The sequence below is a fragment of the Carassius gibelio genome, chromosome B19, assembly GCF_023724105.1.
Source record: "Carassius gibelio isolate Cgi1373 ecotype wild population from Czech Republic chromosome B19, carGib1.2-hapl.c, whole genome shotgun sequence".
Lineage (NCBI taxonomy): Eukaryota > Metazoa > Chordata > Actinopteri > Cypriniformes > Cyprinidae > Carassius > Carassius gibelio.
Window position 1 is genome coordinate 32,415,640 of NC_068414.1, and position 21,412 is coordinate 32,437,051.

Here is a 21,412-nt window from a genome sequence, read left to right on the forward strand (position 1 = left end):
TTTGGGGATTTAAATGAGCAGTTTTGTGCATTTAATCTATTTAAATGTGTTAACAGTCCTACAGAAACACTGGTTTTAACACATTAGCATGGTCTGTTGATGCACTGTACTGATTCAGTTGCATCTAATTTAAAACTCTCATGCCAGTAAAATAGGTTTCTCAACACTTTATATTTTCAACACAGAGCATCGTGTTTTTGTAATCTACACACAAGCCACACAAAAGGTACAAAGGTACAAAGGTACATCTTTGTAACTTATTTACCACTGAACGGTGCAAATTACCACCTTAAAGGTGCATATTAGTACCTAAAAGTATATATTAGTATATTTTGAAGGGGTACCATCCCAGTGCTTTGTACCTTTTTTTCTGAGAGTGCATGAATTCCAGCAAATGCAATTCTCAAAATTAATGTTCTCTCTCATGGCTCTTTTAAAAATATACAATGATCCATACATACAAAATATACTGTGAACTCACAGTTAGATGCACACACACACACACACACACACACACACACACACACACACACACACACACACACACATACAGTTGTGTTCAGAGACTGCAGTACTTTACAAATACAAGCTTTTCTGAAGATCCAGGATAAAATAAAAATTGCATCTATAACAGTTCACTGGCATATTAAAAGTGCAATTGTCAATATTTTATGTAATATTTTTGAGTTATAAGATTTTTTAATAATACTGCTATGTCACAATTATTAAACCCCATTCAACATTGCTGTTTTTAAATCACTTATTTGCATGGTGGGGAATAAAACAGTCTCAAAACACAATTAAGCCTTTATAAACTCTATTTTAAAAAAAATAGCTTGAGCTGATACACATACAGTTTGGCCCATTCATGTGTTGAGGTTAAGTAGCAAAAATATCAACAGAGATCTCACAAAAGCTAAAGAGAATAAATATTGTATTACTTTAGAAAGGCTAAGGCTATATGATGATTTCCAAGACATTGAAAGTTCCTAGAGACACAGCTCTCAACCTTATTCCTTAGCTTAAAGTGTGTTTTACCAGAAAACCTTTGAGGTTGTGGAAGAAAAAGCACTATATCATACAATTTTTAATCAGAGAAACTGAGAAAAACCTGCAATGTACATCCAAAGACTTGCAAGATGACCCGATGAAAGGAGGAAAACCATTTCAATGCAGTGTGTAAGAAGAACACTAGACAAGTATGGCCTTCATGTTGAGACATCTTGCAGAATACCACTCTTGATCAAGAAGAACAACGGACAACTTGAACTTGATAAAATACATTTGTGTGGACCTGTGGAGCTCTGGAGGAATGTTTTATGGAGTGATGTGACCAAACTGGGACTTTTTGGACCCATGGATCAGCGGTATGTCTGCTGCAAAAAAAAGGCAAAGCTCATAAGCTGAAGAACACCATCTCCATCCTCAAACTTGGAGGTGGATCAGTCCTGTTATGGGGTTTCTTTACTGTAGAAGGAAGTGGAAATCATGACTGTATGAAGGACATCATGGATTCTTTAAAGTGTCAGGCCATTTTGACAAGAATTGTGATGCCTTTGGTGCAAAAACTGAAGCTGGTGATCAATTGACTTTCCTTCAGTCCAGTCATCTAACAGTACACATCCACATCTACTTCTGCTTGGTTCAGGGATCAGTCATAGAATGTACTTGAGTGACCTGTTCAGTCTCCAGGCTTAATTCTCATAGCAAATATCTGGTCCAATTTGAAGAAAGCAGTGGCAATGTGAAAACCAAAGATTATCAGTGATCTGAAAGCTTTTTCAGGCGTGGAATGGGCCAAGACTGTAGTAGAGAGGTGACAGAAGCTTCTAAACACTTACAGACAGCGTTTATTGGTGATTTTAAAGAATAAAATATTCTGCACAAAGGGGGTTGAATAATTTTGAACATGAATGTTTAGAGTCAATTTGAATTTGATCATGATTCATCAATGTTCCATTCTCAGAATCACTCAAAAATGTATTAACAAACTTTCACTAATACTTTACTGATGCCTTTGTTAAATTGATTTCATTAAATGCTGTTCTTCGCAGCAAAATATCTTGCAAGTCAAGGGGGGTGAATAATTTTTAACACAACTGTATATATATTACAGTGGTTATTGTTTCCAGCATTTGTACAAATTGCAATAAACTCCTTAAATATAAACATCTAAGAAATTTTGAATAATTCTGATTTATTAAGTTTCCTTTCAGTATTTCTCAGCTTTCAGGGCCAGGTCCAGATTTACTTATTCTACAGAAAAGAGAACCAAACATTAATTAAACAGACTACTTTTAAATGACACCATCATTAAAATATGAACCAGTTGGGAGTTTTAAAAGTATTGTGACTATCTGATTACCTTCTCCTTTAACTCAGAGTCACTAGAGTCTATATGAAAATAAATTTTAAATAAAAATAAAACACATTTAGATATCCATTTATATGCATATGCCAGGCATATTTTATTATAAACACAGCTCTATATCCTACTTAGGGGAAAGAAAAGTCCAGTATTGTAGTGATGAGACAGAACTGACTCACCAGAAGAGCTGAATGTATCATTTAATAAAGAACAAGTGCAACAGCAACCATCACCATCGAGTCCTCAATAGAAGGAGCACTGAGACCTGATATCAACATCACATCAAGAATACAGGAACATTCTGTCTGACAAACATATTCCTTTGGAAATGCAAACTGAATATGCACTGAAATCTGGAGGAATTTTTTTTGGCAGATTCCCTTACAAAAGACAAAGTCATTTGTCGCCACCTGTTGGCGAACCACTTAATCTTCCATGATCATTAACTTGTTATTTACAAAAACATCTTTAGTGAAATATAAAAAAAATAAATGTTTTAATATATATTTTGCTCTTTTGGCTTCTGCAGAAAACAACTATAATCATGTGTCAGTCAGTGACAGTGTAACACAGAGATTACATTGAGTGCAGCAGCAGCTCGTCATGTTTGTCTACACAGCTGACATCTCCACCGCGACCGAGTCACAGTTTCCCCGGGTCCAGCTCCAGACGGCTGCTCTGACTGAAGGTGCCATCAGACGCCTGTCTGTGACCCGTTACACTGCACTGACCCAGAGAGCGGGACGTCCCGTCTGCCCCCTGAACTACCAGCTCAGATCCAGAGTGTGAGGAGCAAAACCAAGAAAGAGAGAGAAAAGAGTGAGACTAATTGAGCAAAGTAAGTGTTTAACCCTCAATAACTCAGAAGGGTTAAACCATGTTTAGTCCTTACTTTAATGTCTCAAATGATAAAATACAGTGATTGCAAAATTGTGCAAATCTTTTTTAAATTTAAATCATAAAATATGAAATCACATCATAGAATATATAGTTTGCAAAATGTAATCGGAATGCAAATCAAATATCTAATCGCATATTATAACATTGTATAATACTACTACCACTAATAATTATTATAAATGACATTATATGCAGCATTAATTATAATTTTTATATAACTACTGTGCCGATATAAAGTATGTAATATTACATGCAGGTATGCAATATATTAGTATAGTCCATATATAATCCAGCAGGTTATTTGTCACATAAATCAACACAAATATCTTTTTAAAAGCACATGCTGCTTTGACACTGACCGGTCACACAGTAAATCCTGGATGAACTGAAGTCTGCAGGAGGATGAAGTACAGACCTGCTCTCTTCACTGAAGCAGTGTTAATTTCGTTGACTAAATATTTTCGTCATTATTTTCGTCACGAATATATTTTTGCTGACGAAAACGAAACGAAAACTAAAATAGAAGGCACTGATGGAGACTAAAACTATGACTAAATTGATTGACATTATCGTCAACGAATAAAGGACGAGACGAAAATAGACTGTGACGAAAATCAAATCAGCAGACGGGAGAGATGAGAGGAATGAGCAAAAGAACCGGCAAAACAGAACAGACTGCATGAGAGAAGAGAACCAATCAGAGCCTGACTTATTGAGACGTGAAGCGAAGGTTTTCAGTTTTTATGAGCTCCCGGGAAGTCGGCATTCGAAGAGGTGATGGGGACTTTAAGCAACAGCCTCTGGTGGAACGGCAACGCCATTCTGGCGTTGTATTGCGCCTGCGCGAATTTAACTGCTACTTTGTGACGTTCTAATTTAACGGTCTACTACGGGAGAACAGCTGATTTGCCAGAGTCGCTACAACGTGAGAGGTTAGGTAAATAAATGTTATGTTTTTAGACTTATTTACATCATACAATATTAAAAACTCCTCTTCTGACAAAAGATTGTCATTTAACGCCAAAAGCAATCCTTCTCTTGCTTTTTTAAATTATATATTTTTTTGGATCTCAATAAATGAATTAATGCTGCGTTGCGCTGTTCTGTTTTACCGTTGCTTAGTGACTTTTACGTTCTTGGCTACAGCGGTGTGACGGCAAACTTCCGGTCGCTGTAGCCGTTCCATTCGCAGCTGTTGCTTAAAGTCCCTACTGTCTAAAAGAGCGACAAAATGTCCACAGCTCACTTCACGTTTGACGACGAACAAAACAAAACAAAGTGTAAAGCACGCAGAGCGCTCATTCGTGGCAAGAACACAACCAATTTGAAAAGACATTTACAGACGAGCCACCCGGACATTTTCTCAAATGTAATTTTACAACGATGTTCTTTTGTTTATTGAGCTAAGCAAAATTGGAATAGTGCAGTGCGTAGATGTTGTAGCATTAAATATTACGAACTGAAAAGTACTGTAAAATAGCCCCTTCTTCAAATTAGATGCGAGCACAATACTAATACGTAATACCATGATAAATACATTTGATTAATACTAATGTTTAGTATATTTTATAATGTTCTACTTGTTGACAATATCACAAATATTTCTATATTAGTCATGTGAAACATGAATGTTCACATCCTATCATTATACATACTAATCTAGCAATATTGTAGTATTTAAAACATACAATATTGCTAGACAAATGAATACCTTATAAAATCTTGTTACTTTTTTTATCCACCTAGCTGCCAACTTATTAAATATTTACTTTAAATGTATGCACTTATTGTTCAGCTCAGCTGTAAGCTTTAAGGTCCTGGACCTAACTTTATTTTTCTTTTATTGATGGTCAATTGGCAGCTAGTTATTGTTTACATTATCATGACAGTGTTTGTTGCTGCATAAAAGCTTTTGAATCGAAATAAAGACACAGTTGTGTTGAAATAAAGTTGAATTTGTGTTTTATATATTTTGGTTAAGTTTGTTTCCTATACCAGCTGTAAAAAATTGTCTAGTAAATCTGTTATTGATTTTAGTCTTATTTTAGTCGACTAAAATACCAAGCAATTTTAGTCGACTAAAATACCAAGCAATTTTAGTCGACTAAAATAAGACTAAAATTAAAACAAATCAGATGACTAAAACTTGACTAAAACTAAAAAGAATTATAGTCAAAAGACTAAGACTAAAACTAAATTAAAATTTCGTGTCAAAATTAACACTGCACTGAAGGCTTCAGTTCTGATGAACATTAGAGATGTATCTTGATTCATCACTGACTGAGAAACCCCTCCATGAACAAACCAGCACACCAGAACCGGAAGCTGCAGGAAAACAGAGACTCAGAACTATGTTCATTTGTCAGACACATAATGTAATATATTAAAGACAACGCTCTCTTGATTACCAATATACAGCAAAACTTACCTTAAAAACAATGCACATGCGATGACAGATATGTTGTATACTGACGAAATCTCAGACATCGTTGATTTGCATATCCAAATTCAGCGTTAATAACGGTGTTGTTAAAGAACCGTCGGGTTTCCCCAAAAATATTCAAACCTCATCTTTCAGTGTTTCACTTTCTCTTCCTCTGTCTCACGATGCATGTGCTTTAACTGAGGGTTGTTTAATGCAGGAGCAATTTGTGATATTTGAAAATAAATGTATTTTACACATAGCATAATCTGTTTAACCTCTTCGAATATACATTAAAAACACGCGTATTTGAGTCTTTCTAGTACAGTGATCTCCACTAGGTGGCGCTCAGAGCCAACATTAGTAGAAACAGTGAATGTGACACTGGAGAGGATTTGAGGAGTTCGCCTCGAGATCACGTGCTTTCTCTGAACAGAGTTCAGTTAAGGACACAGGTCACAGGGAAATACCGTCTCTTACTGTCTGTTGTAGCGTGGTATCAACAGATAACTGAACCCGTACAGCCGGTGTAGTTTTATACATTATGTATTTTGTGCATGCCTTTATTATTATTTTCTAAAGTGTGAAAATGTATACCTTAACTTGCTCTTTGAAGGATGAAGGATTTGTCAAAAATCAAATTGAATAATGTCTCCTTGATCTCTCTCTTAGCAAAACTTACAGGTTGGAGAACAATCTTGTATTGGAAGTTTACTAGCTACTTCTGATCTTCATCCATAGCTATCATATCTTCATCAGTGCTTAATTAACCTAAATATTTTGTAAATAAAAAACATTTTGTCTTTCAAGATGAGGGAAGAGTAAATGTTAGTCACTTCATTTATAAGATCACATAAGGCCTATAAGAGTTTAGTTTTAGTGTACATTATTTCTACTCCACCATAAAATATTGAGAGCAGCTCTTTGATGATTAATGACTATATTAACTGTTTGCTCTCTGCTGTTTACTGTTGCACTTTCACACACAGTATATGAAGCTATTTTGCTAGCATACTTTAGACCTTTATATGGAGCACATGTTACAGTCTTCTTTAGATGAATTGTATCATTCCTATTCTTTAGTTTTCTTTTCTGCTGATCTCACAATAAAAGTTAAAGTGAATCAGTTGGAGCAGTCTTTATCTTATTATTTATCTGTAATGTTAGATGTGAAGTATTAATTGATTAAAATAGCGTAAGAATTAATAAATGAACATAAAAAGTATAAACCAAAAATGCTGATGATGTCATCTTTATCCACAACATATATTTTTTTCAGTTTAATGCACAGATCTGTTATGGCCTATTTCTCACGAAATATATTTGTAAGAAACTATTCCACACGGGAAAAACTACTCTAAAGCAGTGTGTGTGTGTGTGTGTGTGTGTGAGTGTGTTGGTCACTTCACTATTTTGTCACATTCATCATCTCAGTTTGTTCAGACAGTGTGTGTCAAGTACTAAACGGGAAATTTCACATCCTCCTCATCTGATCAGCTGTAAGGTTTTGTTTCAGATTTTGAGTAAATGTTATCAGTTTAAGCACGATAATCTTCTTACTTATATATGACAACAGTCTTGTCATTGATTGCAAATTAAATTATAATGCAGAAGTGACATTTTTATTTTTATAACACAAAAGTGTATTTTGTCCTATAAATCCTTTATGTTTCTGTACAGAGACGCACAGCTTTGGTCTTCTCTTCAAGAGTCTGGTGATCATGTATAACAGACATTTCATCTGTACTTCATTTCTTAACTGATGGTGTTTCAGACCAGAGTTAAAACTCATCCTAAATACAACCATCACCGCTCCTATAACAAGATTATTAATTTGATTTATGTTACAATTAACCTCCCTTAGAGACATCCTCAGAAATTACAATCATTTTCAACAACTACAGTGTAAGATTTATATTATTTTGTATTATTAATAAAACCATACAGTAAATCACATAAAGTAGATTTTTGATTTGCAGAATGTTTGTAGACAAGCATTTCAGTGATTTCCTTCAGCGAATGATGTAAACAAAAATTTAATTTTCTAACACGGGCATATTTCTCAGATGATTGCATGTTCATTTAATTACTAGTTTGTCTTTTACTTTCGCTATCAACCCAGTGAAGGAAATAACTCATAGTGACTCGTGACGTCAGACTTGTCAAGAAAAGCTATTGGCTAGAATTTCAGAGACTATTTAGGCGTGAGGCTCAGAAACATTTCTCCAGTTCAACAGCGATTGTTGAAGTGTCTGGATCGTTCATTGTAACTAATTTCTCTGGAAGGTTATTCTGAAAGGAATTGTTTCTCAGGCAAAAGAAATGTTTCGGCATGTAGTGCTTCTGCTCCTCGGAGCTCATCTTGTCTCTGCTGGTCAGTGATTATTTTAATTTAAAACTAAAATATAATTTACCATTTGTTTTATGACTGATTTTAAGCGTTATTCTGTTATACTGAAACAGACCTACACAGCCCACCTGAGTCAAAGATTCGTGTCACTAACACTTTTTCAGAGACGTGTATTTTAACGTGTTTCATAGGCCTTTATTTGTTATGTTTTAATATTCTAAAGATCATCCTTTAAACGTATCCTATTCACGTTATATTTTGATTACATTATTCTTTGCTGATTAAACTGATTTAACCATACTAACATTACTAATAATAATAATATAAATTATAATGACTTAATACTAAACAATATGAAATAATAATAATTATGCTTAGTAACGTTATTGCAGTGCATTCCAAAACATGTCCGTGTAATAAAATAAATAAATATATAGCCTAAATAGCCTATTATTGTTATTATAGCTAACAGATATATTTATTAGTCTGAGTTTGAAAATGTAAAGCATATTCTAGAGCGCTAGTTCGCGGCATCACATCAGTTTCGTTTCTGACCTGAGAAGTGTTGTTCTGCCCGGATACTGATGACGCGCTACTCGATAAACCCGCTACACTACAGTCTATTATTAATTAGGAATAAACCTCATAGATTTCTAAATGTCTTATCATGTGTTTTAACAGGCCCATCACAACAGAATAAAAATCTAAATGATATTTTTTTTCATAAGACCCATAGAACAGGGAAGAAAAGAAAAGAAAAACTGTTTGACTTTTTGACTGCAGTGTTTTAATTTGGCCACTAGATGGAGATACAATAACACGAAACATTTACATTATGGCAAGCATGACTTTTATTTCTTCATGGGATATGAATTCTTGATTTCAACAATTCGGTTTTCACTAGTTAAAATTCTAATTATTGATATCAGGAATTAAATGTCAACTAGTAAAAATATAATTCTTGATATCTGTTATTGTATTGTCATTAGTTAAATGTCACCTCAGGCTGCCATTACAATTTAATTGTTGATATCAAATAATTGATTTCTTACTATTTCAAATATCAGAAATACAATTCTTACTAGTAAAAACCTTTATTTTTGATATCAGTTATCACATGATTACTAGTACAGATGTATATTCTTGAAATCAATAATCAAATTGTCACCAGTGTCTGTTAATTTCTGATATCATGAATGTGGTTTTTACTAGTAACAAAAGTCATTTTATATATCATAAATTACTCTCCTAGTTGTTGATATCAGAAATACATTTTAAGATATCAGACATAACAAATGTAACATGTTGAAATATAATTACAGATATTAAGAATTAACATTTCAACTGGTGACAATGAATTCTTGATTTCAAGCATTTATATCCTCAGAATTAATAAAAGTGAAAATAGCTTGATGTCAAGAATAATATTTATTTTAGTAGAAATGTAATTGCTTGATATCAAGAATTCAGTTTCTGCGAGTGATGATGTCATTGTTGATATCAATTATAAACATTTTAACTTGTAAAAATTTAATTGTTGATATCTAGAGTTCATATCCTGAGAATGAATAAAAATCTAAACGGCTTCTTGTCATATCTACATTGACATTTGGCAGAAGCTTTTACTCAACAATGAGTGATTTACCACGAGATGATAATAAAGATGAGAAGTGTGTGTTAAGTGTTCAGTCATCGTTCAGACTCGTAAAGCTAGGACTGGAAGAGATGAAGAAGATAATCATCAGACGACAGACAGATAATAATCTACAGATCAATAATCAATCACTGATCTGTGATCCTGTGTGTGTGTGTTTGTGATTATTTATGCTTATGGCATAAATTATTTTAATATTTTAATTGTGAACTTCAGTGTTGATGTAACTCTTAAAGTGTGAACAGGTTTTATGTGAAGATGACTGAACGTCTCTGTGTTTGTCTCTCTTCAGGAACACACTCTCTGAGATACTTCTACACTGGTGTGTCTGGAGTCAATGACTTCCCAGAGTACACTTCAGTTGGTCTAGTAGATGATCAGCAGTTTACATACTTCGACAGTAACACAAAGAGAACTGTGCCGAAGACAGAGTGGATCAGACAGAATGAAGGAGCAGATTACTGGGACAGAAATACTCAGAAGGGTATTGGCAACCATCAGACCTTCAAAAACAACATCCAGACTCTAAAGGAGCGCTTCAACCAGACGACAGGTAAACTAGTAACAAACCTCCTCACTCACAGATAAAGACATTAGTTTTAATTTACAGTGAAATATCTCTTCACACAGTGAACTGCACAAACCTCCAGAGATTTGATTATTTTACATTTACTTTTATATACATTACACACTAATGATATTAGTGTAAGGAGTACAGCGACCATTACAATAACTTTTATGTTATTTTATCAGTATTACAGATGTGTTTGTTAAATAAACACCAATATCCACAGAAACAAGGACAGAAATGTTCACTTTTGTCTTTTTTATTGTACAGTAAGGGAGTGATATTTTTAATATTTCAAACTGGGACACTTGTACAATTTAGTCATATTTATATTATATATTTATATATTTATGACTCAAACATTGTGTTTCAGTTTTGGCTGAAAACAGAGAAACAGAAGAGAAACAGTTCAATGTGTGAACAGAGATGCTTGAGATGAGATGAAAATATTAGAAAACTATTATTTTCATATTTCATGAAAATGTGTCATAATTATTGCATAAATATTAATTAGTACAATGTAATACTCTCAAAATACAAAATAAAAAAACAAAAATATATTACATAGATTTTACTGAAAATAAACCAAAGTTACATTTCAGGTGTTTAAACTTCAAGCTTTTAAAAGCAATTCAAATTTAAAACTATTTCAAACTTCACTCTTTTTAAACTGATTCTCAAGAAACGTGAAGTTTGTCTTTTAATATCTTTTTAATCTCGTTCTTCTTTTGTAAGAAATGAACTGCTTCTGCTTCAGAAACAGAGAAGAAGAAGAGAAATGTGTGAACAGACATGATTTACATGAGATCAGAATATTATAAATTGTATTATTATAATTATTTTCGATGGGGAAAAATGTATCATTATTATTTCGTAAATATTAATTATTAATGTGAAATTCTCTAAAAATACAAAATTTAAAAGAAAAAAATATTATCAAACATAAATATATTACATTAATTTTACTGAAAATAAATATGTGTGATCGGAGATGCTTCAGATGAGATGACAGTGTGAACAGAGATGATTTAGATCAGATGAAAATATTATTATTTTTTATTATTATTTTCAACGGTAAAATAATTATCATTATTATAGCATAAATATTAATTAGTACCATGAAATTATCTGAAAATACAAATATATATATATATATATATATATATATATATATATATATATATATATATATATATATATACACATATATATATAATTTATCAAACAAAAATATACTACATTAATTTTACGTAAAATAAAAATCTGTGAGCAGAGATGCTTCAGATGAGATGACAACATTTGGAGAAAAAAATGTATTGTTTTCGATGAAAAAAAAAGTTATCATTATTCTTGCGTAAATATTTATTAGTTCCATGAAATTCTCTAAAAATACAAATTAAAAGAGAAAATATATTACCAAACAAAAATATATTACATTTATTTTACAGAAAATGAAAAAAATTTTACATTTCAGGTGTTCAAACGTCAAGCTTTTAAAAGTGATTCAAAGTTAAAACGACGTCAGGCTTTTTAAACTGATTCTCAAGAAACGTGAAGTTTGTCTTTTAATATCTTTTTAATCTTGTTCTTCTTTTGTGAGAAATGAACTGCTTCTGCTTCAGAAACAGAGAAGAAGAGAAATGTGTGAACAGAGATGATTTCTGCTGGGTACACACCTAAAGATAATCGAGCAGATTTAGGGCTGATTTCCCTTCCATCAATCCCAGCTCTGTCCCGATTATCTTGATGTTTCTCCAGATTATGTGATCAGATCTTCTCTTGATGTGAGATGTGTTAAAAGTCTCCAAACCTGATCAGAAGAACGTCAGAGCCACCCTGATCACCAATCATTCAACATGTTTAATATTTACGATCAAATCCTGAAGTGTGAGGGAACCCCGAGGACAAACACACACACAATCTGGAGATTATCACGTGAAACGAAACGATATCCGATCAGAAAGAGAGATGATGGAAGACTGAAGCAGTCATGACGAAGCACAAATGCGTCCACGATGCTTATTCTGAAGTCTCGCGAGATTTTAGGAGATTTCCTGTGTTCACAGTCGAGACTCTGGATGAAGATCAGTGTGTGGTGTGCTGTCTTTATCACATCATGACACACACACTACAGGAGCAAAACGCTTAAATCTGGGATGTTTTATCCTCATGTTTGTGGTCTTTCACATTTTGAGAATCTTATAAGATGTAAAAAATCTTTTGGTGTGTACCCAGCATTAGATGAGATCAGAATATTAAATTTTTATTATTATAATTATTTTCGATGGGGAAAAATGTATTATTATTATTTCGTAAATATTAATTATTACAGTGAAATTCTCTAAAAATAGAAAATTCTAAAGAAAAAAATATTATCAAACAAAAATATATTACATTGATTTTAATAAAAATAAAAATGTGTGTTCAGAGATGCTTCAGATGAGATGATAATATTAGGAAAAAAAAATGTCCTTGGGAAAAAAGTGATCATTATTCTTGTGTGAATATTAATCAGTACCAAGAAAGTCTCTCAAAATACAAATTGAAAAAGAAAAAATATTATCAAACAAAAATTTATTACAGTGATTTTACTGAAAATAAAAAATTAATTACATTTCATGTGTTCAAACTTCAAGCTTTTAAAAGTGATTCAAATTTAAAATTACTTCAAACTTCACTCTTTTTAAACAGATTTTCAAGAAACATAAAGTTGGTCTTTTAATATCTTTTTAATCTCGTTCTTTTTTAAGAAATTAACTGATTCTGAAGTGAGATTTGTGAACAGAGATGCTTTAGAGATGAAATTTTCAAACTTTTATTATAATTAATATTTTCCATGGGGAAAAACGTATAATAATTATTTTGAAAAATATTAATTATTACCGTCAAATTCTCTACAAATTTAACATTTGAAATAAAAAATATTATTGAACAAAAGCATATTACATTGATTTTACTGAAGATAAAGATGTGTGAGTAGAGATGCTTCAGATGAGATTAAAATATTAGAAGAAAAAAAAAAATTTTTGAAGTGAAAAAAGTTATCACAATTCTTGCGTGAAATATTCATTAGTAGCATGAAATTCTCTCAAAATATGAAATTAAAAAAGAAAAAATATTATCAAACTAAAATGTATTGCATTTATATTCCTGAAAATATATATATATTTTTTTATTTCAGGTGTTCAAACTTCAAGCTTTTAAAAACGATTCAAATTTAAAACAACTTCAAACTTCACACTTTATAAACTGATTCTCAAGAAACGTGATGATTTTGTTCTCTTCTGCTCGCTGGATGCTTTATTCACAGATGTTTTATCTGATATTCTAGTTTTGTGTGTAAGTTTAATTCGTAACTTTGTATAGAAACATCTGGATCAGTTTAGACGTCAAATAAAAGACGAGTAGAGACAGGAATCATAAAGATTTGAAGGATCCAGTTCATGAACTGATTCATTAATGATTTGTTAAGTACTTGAAGAATAATTGATCCTAAATATTACACACAATCAATACTACTTTTGACAACATTTCTTAACTATGAGAAATATAATCCATTGTAATAGTAAATCCAACGTGTTCATTGTGTTATAAATAATCATAATCTTACTCTAAAATGTAATAAATTGAGTTAACTTAAAAAAGTGAGGAAACCGATTGCTTTAAATTTATAAGTAAAGTGATGCATTACTTTTAGTTGTTAAAACTAAATAGTATTTGTAAACTAAACTTAATTATCAAGTAGAATAAAGTAGTGGTGACTGAAAAGCATTAGTTGAGGAAACGTATTATTAGTGTTCACTTCACTTGTAAATATAAGGAAAGAGATTGCCTCACATTTTTCAGTAAAGCTAAACGAACAAAAACCAGTAAAGCAAAAAACTAACTATAATGTTTGTCAAAACATTCAGTTTATTGTAACAGTGTACAAAAATAGTTTCTTCAAAGCATTTTTAAAACAGTGATTGAAACAACCAATAATTGAACCCTACAATAAAAGATTAGTGTTACTGCAAACACACAGATAACTGATTAAAACAGACATTTGTGTTGTGGGTAAAGGAGTCTGTCACCCATCAACCTGGACACAACACACAAACTACAACAATAGACACAAGACTAAATATTTCTGTTATTACTAACAAACACATCTCGGGGAACATTCTCCAGTCCATTCATTACTAAACCATCCTCCGAAATGATTGCTGTATCAGTGACCTCCAAAGGCAATTCCCATCGATACTTGAGGTTCAACTAGATCCCCGTCCTAAGAAAGAAAGTAAAGCCATATTAAAATACATTATTATATCGCAACGCAAACACGTGCATGTTCCTGTAAAACATGTGAACTGCTTAAAGTGCGGCTCTTGAAGTAACTTTTAAATGTTTAACAGGCTTCAGTGGGACGTGGCAGCGATCATTTGGACCTTAATAGCAATGTCTTTAGTAAAACAGTTACATCCATCCCATGATTGGTTTGCTTTCAAACATTACCTAAAATATCTTCCTTCGTGTTCATCAGGACAATGACATTTATACAGGATTGTAACAAAACGAGAGAGTGAGGTGAAAGGGTGGAGAAGGGATGTTGCTAAAACTGTCACGGGACAAAGGAGAGAAATGGCTAAATAGAGACCGTTTTGTGCCGAGAAGTTGGATTGGAAAAAATTCAAGACGCCATTCTTTGAGATTTTTATAGTTTGGAAACAGTTTCATCCACGTTTAAGATTTATTTGATCAGATGTGATGGAAAACAAAGTATATATTTTACTTGCATTGTATTTATCTGTGTACTTTATATAAGATCTCTTGAATAGACGTAATGCCGACACAAACATCGGGATTTCTTTCTTGTAGCACTTTTTACAGATATTAAATTAGAAGAATACTTACAAAGCATGTTTTGAAGAAGTGTGTAGTGTCTCGAACCAATAATACATAAAACATCAGGATCAACAGTGAAGACAGATCTCTTTTAACTTGACAAATGGACTTGCACTATTGGTAAAAAAATAGAAACTTACTGCAGACTTGATTTGCTTTAGATTCTCCGAGAGCTTTCAATTCCAGCTTCGATTCGAAAACTTCCAGAAAACGAGAAGAATTCCTGCTCGAGGTTTCTGCTTGTGATCCGCTTGAACTTCGCAATAATCTGCGCAAAAAGGAGAACACGGTTTCTGAATTGCAGTCTGCACTGAACCGTTTCGTTGTTTTACGCATGTTGATGTGAAACAAGGATTCAGTGCAGGGCTCTTCGATGAAATAAAGCTGTTGGTTTGGATCCACTTGTTTGTTTGGCGTTGTCACGGTGATTCCTTGTTTAGATGCACTTTTAGAACTCTGCATGATTTAAAAGAACACAAAGCGTCCGTGTGAAGACAAGGAATCTGATTGGTTCTTGTGTAGCTTCCATGTTTAATCTGATAATGCTCCAATAGCAGAGCTCTGTTTCACAGAAAACCAATAGTATGTTCCTGCACAACCGGAGGCTGCAGATTCAGGACCGCAGATCTGGGCCGCAGTTCTAGGACCCTAGTTTTTCCTGACAGCGCCACCTACCGTACTGGCCAATATAGCGATGGCTGCAGTTTCAGGAACGCAGTTCTAGTATCCTGTTGTAAACTGCGTTCCTGAAACTGCAGTCACGTTACTTTGTATATAGCATCAATATATTAATCTCAGTAGCATGTTTTTAAATGTAAGCTTCAAAATGCAGCAGAGTTAAATTACTAAGTGTGCTTTGAGTCACAATTTTAAATTTAAACATGAATTTACACAAAATATAAATGAAATATCAATTTTGTAAAATTGATGTATATCAATGTTAAAACAATTGTAAAAAATGAAGGTTTTTCAATACTTTGAAAAACCTAGAATATGACATATTTTCAGTTGTTTCACACTTTTTTGTTATGTATATAATTCCATATATAATTCCACATGTGTTAGTTCATAGTTTTGATGCCTTCAGTGTGAATCTACAATTTTCATAGTCATGAAAATAAAGAAAACTCTTTGAATGAGAAGGTGTGTCCAAACTCTTGGTCTGTACAGAATTTACATGTCATTTTTGTGACAACATCACAACAGCACCAAAGTGAACCCCTTTTCCATCAGTTGCTGCATGGATAGAATGGCTGTAGGCTTCAACTCTAGAGAAAGAGAGAGCGAGAGACAGAGAGAGATAAATAAGAAACATTTGTTTAACATATTCAACTGGAATATATATATATATATATATATATATATATATATATATATATATATATATATATATATATATGAAAAGTGAAAGTCCTTGCAGCATGTGGTGCATCTCTTCAATTCGGGCAGGGATTTCCCTTTTTGATTGTTATATGTATCTTGGAAAAGTGAGAGTGTACTTGTTAGAATATTTTGAGATCATGAAAATATCCCTAGTGCCTTTTTTAATCATCTGTCCTACAATGAGCCTAATCGAATCCATAAAATCACTTCATATTGGCCATGCAGAACATGACAGAAACTAACACATTATAGCAATGTATAACTGTATGTGGAATAGACCTGCAGATTAGACCAAATTGTAACAAACTATTAAAATTGCCAAATGCCTAGTTTACCATTGCAAAATAATGCCAAAACAACAGGCTAACACATACTGCAACTAGGCAGTCAGTGAAGTTTAATTATGAAATATATTTTATACCTAAATATGGTAAAACAACGACTATTAAGCCAGTATTCACTCTAATACATTAAGCTGCAGGTAAATCTAACAAACCTTACATCAACCATGCTCTTGTCATCTGATAAGTTTAATTAATGTGCAGGCTAGATTCACTTATAATACTTCGTCATTAAAACACAATTATAATTTATGAAATCATAGCCACGAATTAACGTCGTAGTAATTAATAAAACTAGCTCACAAATTCTTAATTTGGTGGGAATTAATTATTAATTCATAGGTAGCAGTTCTCACTATGTAAACTTTGCACCGTTTAAACGTTATAAAATAAAACTTAATTAAATATCGATACTCACCGTCTGGTTGCTGTCCACGTCGTCCATCTTTAATTAGTGTTGATTCAGTACAGTAGGTGGCGCTGTTACAAAAATACTAGGGTCCTAAAGCTGCGGTCACAGAATTGCGGTCCTGTAACTGTAGCCTCCGGTTGTGCAGGAATACCCTTCTCCAGAAAACCACTGCGCTCTTCAAAGAACAAACTTCTGCAAAAACGTTAACATACAGTTAACAAAGTATACGGATTAATGGTAAAAGCAATTAGTAAAAACAGTATTTTTAGCATCCACTTTAAAAACTTGCATCAAATATAGTTTTCTTTGCAGCACATCTCTTATTTAACATTATTTAGCATTTTAAGGCATTAATTATTTGCTGATAACTGCATAGAAAGACGATCTCTCTCACTTTCTATCTCTCTCTCTATATATATCTGTATATATATAAAACAAAATATATAACCTTACACCTGTATATATGCTCAAATGTTTAATTGTGGGTATGAGTAACGTTACATGTGTAAAGAGCTTCTCTCGTCCATCACTATTCTGAAAACAGTTGTTTATAAATGTATAAAAACAACATGAACACTAATTATAAACTTGTTACTTTTCCATTGCATACCTTTTCCTTTTACTCAAGTAATTATTAAGACTAAAGCTTCAACTAATCATTCCTCTGTCCACCTCTGTAACTAAAACATCTTTAAAGCTGACGATTACTAATTATTAGATTGCTACGCAATCCAACGTCATATTCAACAAAATACTACTGTTTATAAACTTTGATTGGTATGTTGTTATTTTGTAATGAAAATGGAGCAGTTAAACTATAAAAAACTGTGCTTTATATGTTTACATCCACCTATTTTTATATGTTTATATCGCATTAAAAAACGCTTGATGGAAACACCTAGATGCGCATAAATTATAAAAATGTGCATAATAAAAACATATGCACTCAACTAAGTCAGATAAATGTCTTATACAGTAAGAAAACATGCGCATTAACTACTGTTATTTACCAAATAAACTCCTCAATGTGCTTCGAAACGACGCAAGGCTTTGTGACGAGACGCTTAACTTGATCTGATTTCATCTCACAGTGTCTGAAACATTAGTTTTGTCTTTCTCAAACGTTTGAGCGAAGTCTCGTCAAAGAGCTTTGTTATAATTAACAAACAGGGCTGAAAATAAGAGACATGACTGCGTTTCGTCTGAAGCTCGTGGTGTTCAGAAGTGATTATATAATGTGTGTTTTCTTCTGATGCTGCAAATTATTTTTTCTTTGTGATATTCAGCTCAAGTTAATCAATTCTAAAGAAAATATATTATTGAACAAAAGCATATTACACTGATTTTACTGAAAATAGAAATGTGTGATCAGAGATGCTTCAGATGAGATTAAAATATTAGAAGAAAAGAAGAACATTTTTGATGTGAAAAAAGTGATCAAAATACTTGCGTAAAATATATATTAGTAGCATGGAATTCTCTCAAAATACAAAATGAAAAAAGAAAAAATATTATCGAACAAATATGTATTACATTGATATTACTGAAAATAAAAATAATTAACATTTCAGGTGTTCAAAGATCAAGCTTTTAAAAGCATTTGAAATGTAAAACTATTTCAACCTTTACTCTTTTTAAACTCATTCTCAAGAAACATAAAGTTTGTCCTTTATCTATTTTTAATCTCGTTCTTCTTTTGTGAGAAATGAACTTCTTCTGAAGAAGAGAAATGTGTGAACAGAGATGATCTAGAGATGAAAATATTAGAAGTTTTATTATAATAAATATTTTCCATGGGGAAAAACTTCTAATAATTATTGTGTAAATATTAATTATTACCATCAAATTCTCTAAAAATGAACAATTTTAAATAAAAAATCTCACTGAACAAAAGCATGTTACACTGATTTTACTGAAGATAAAAATCTGTGAGTAGAGATGCTTCAGATGAGATTAAAATATTAGAAGAAAAAAAAAAAAATTTGATGTGAAAAAAGTGATCACAATTCTTGCGTGAAATATTTATTAGTAGCATGACATTCTCTCAAAATATGAAATTAAAAAAGAAAAAATATTATCAAACTAAAACGTATTGCATTTATATTCCTGAAAATAAAAAACGTATTAAATTTCAGCTGAACTTCAAACGTCAAGCTTTTAAAAGTGATTCACATTTAAAACGACGTCAGGCTTTTTAAACTGATTCTCAAGAAACATGAAGTTCTGGGTTCACACCAAAAGATAATCGAGCAGATTTAGGGCTGATTTCCCTTCCATCAATCCCAGATCTGTCTCGATTATCTTGATGTTTCTCCAGATTATGTGATCAGATGTTCTCTTGATGTGATGTCTGTTAAAAGTGTCTGAACCTGATCTGAAGAACGTCGGAGCCGCCCCGATCACCAATCATTCAACATGTTTAATATTTACGATCTGAAATCCTCGTGAAACGAAACAATATCTGATCAGAAAGAGAGACGATGGAAGACAGAAGCAGTGAAACTGAAGAGGACAGCAGAGATTTGTGCCAACAGCTCCAATGTTTCTACAGAAATCTTTCCAAACACTATCATTGCAGTTTCTTCCTGCATATCGTCCACGATGCTTATTCTGAAGTCTCGCGAGATTTCAGGAGATTTCCTGTGTTCACAGTCGAGACTCTGGATGAAGATCTACAGGATCAAAACGGTTAAATCGAGGATGTTTTATCCTCATGTTTGTGGTCTATCACATTTTGAGAATCTTATAAGATGTAAAAAATCTTTTGGTGTGTACCCAGCATTATATGAGATCAGAATATTAGCATTTTTATTATTATTATTATTTATTTTTGATGGGAAAAATGTATCATTATTATTTCGTAAATATTCATTATTACCGTGAAATTCTCTAAAAATACAAAATTCAAAAGAAAAAAATATTATCAAACAAAAATATATTACATTGATTTAACTTAAAATAAAAATGTGTGTTCAGATGAGATGACAATATTAGGAAAAAAAATATTTTTTTCATTGGGAAAAAAGTGATCATTATTCTTGCGGAAATATTAATCAGTACCAAGAAATTCTCTCAAAATACAAAATTAAAAAAGGAAAAATATTATCAAACAAAAATTTATTACAGTGATTTTACTGAAAATAAAAAAATAATTAAATTTCAGGGCCCGTATTCATAAAGATTCTAAGAATCCTCTCAGAAAACTCTTAATTTAGCTTAAAAACTTTTACGTAGGAGTCTTAGCTTAATCTTTTGAAGACTGTGATTGGTTGGTTGTCCAAGAAGGAAAAAAGAGGGATTTTAAGTATAGGGTCTATTCTAATTCTCACTTTGAATTTACATGTGTAATTTATCCTATTTGACCGTTCTCTCTCTCTCTCTCTCTCTCTCTTCTCTCTTACACACACACACACACACACACATTATATGTGTGTATATAAATCATTTTTTTATTTAACATGCTTTTAATTTCCTATAAGGTATTTGATTGGCTTAGAATGATAAAAATTGTTTCACTCTTTCTATTTACAGTGATTGAAGTAGCGGTTTGAATGTTGGTTTTAATGTATCAAACATTGGATCAAAACCAAGAAGGACAAGGAAGCCAAACAGTGTTTACTGTTAGCCCAGTTAGTGGATGAGGGGCCGGGTATCACAGCGAGGGACATGAAGCAGACATGGGAGCGTATAGCACAAACTATTAACGGTTCATTCCCCCTGACACAATAAGATGTTATGAAAGGACTGTTATTGTTTGTGATCACTCTGCTTACAGAAGGTTGTGACAGACCCAAATCATCACTATTGCATTGTTGCATTTTCCCAGTTGCCAAATATCGTAATGTAGTGATTACTTTAATTTCTGGCGCTATGGCATTTCTGCGCTGTGTCGGAGATGTTAGCACATCTCTAATGAGATCAGTCACAAACATGATCGCTGCACAATCTAGGCAAGGCAAGGCAAGGCAAGTTTATTTATATAGCACATTTCGTACACAATGGTAATGCAAAGTGCTTTACATAAAAGAAAGTAAAATAATCATGAAGAAAAATAATAACAAAAATAAAACAAGCAATTTTAAAACTTTTAAAATGATTAAAACATTTACTTAAAATGAATTTAAAAACAG

The 21,412-nt window shown here is 32.3% G+C and overlaps 1 protein-coding gene and 1 long non-coding RNA gene across 3 annotated transcripts in view; one reads left to right on the top strand and one right to left on the bottom strand.

The window, feature by feature from the left end:
- The window catches only part of LOC127979721 (H-2 class I histocompatibility antigen, Q9 alpha chain), a 46,276-nt gene that overhangs the window by 17,725 nt on the left and 7,139 nt on the right, over window positions 1–21,412 (top strand). The window contains exons 1-2 of one of the 2 annotated variants that reach the window (XM_052585345.1): window positions 7,900–8,064; window positions 9,987–10,247. The exons of the other annotated variant lie outside the window; for it this stretch is intronic. Of the exons in view, the coding sequence (XP_052441305.1) occupies window positions 8,013–8,064; window positions 9,987–10,247 (313 nt within the window). The 5' untranslated portion in view covers window positions 7,900–8,012. Of the gene's footprint in view, window positions 1–7,899; window positions 8,065–9,986; window positions 10,248–21,412 lie in introns of those variants that run through there. 2 annotated transcript variants of the gene reach the window in all.
- LOC127979724 (uncharacterized) lies at window positions 11,724–19,621 on the bottom strand. Its single transcript, XR_008158844.1, has 2 exons — window positions 19,518–19,621; window positions 11,724–11,938 (listed from the first exon to the last, which is right to left on the bottom strand). It is a non-coding gene; the product is annotated as an uncharacterized LOC127979724 (long non-coding RNA).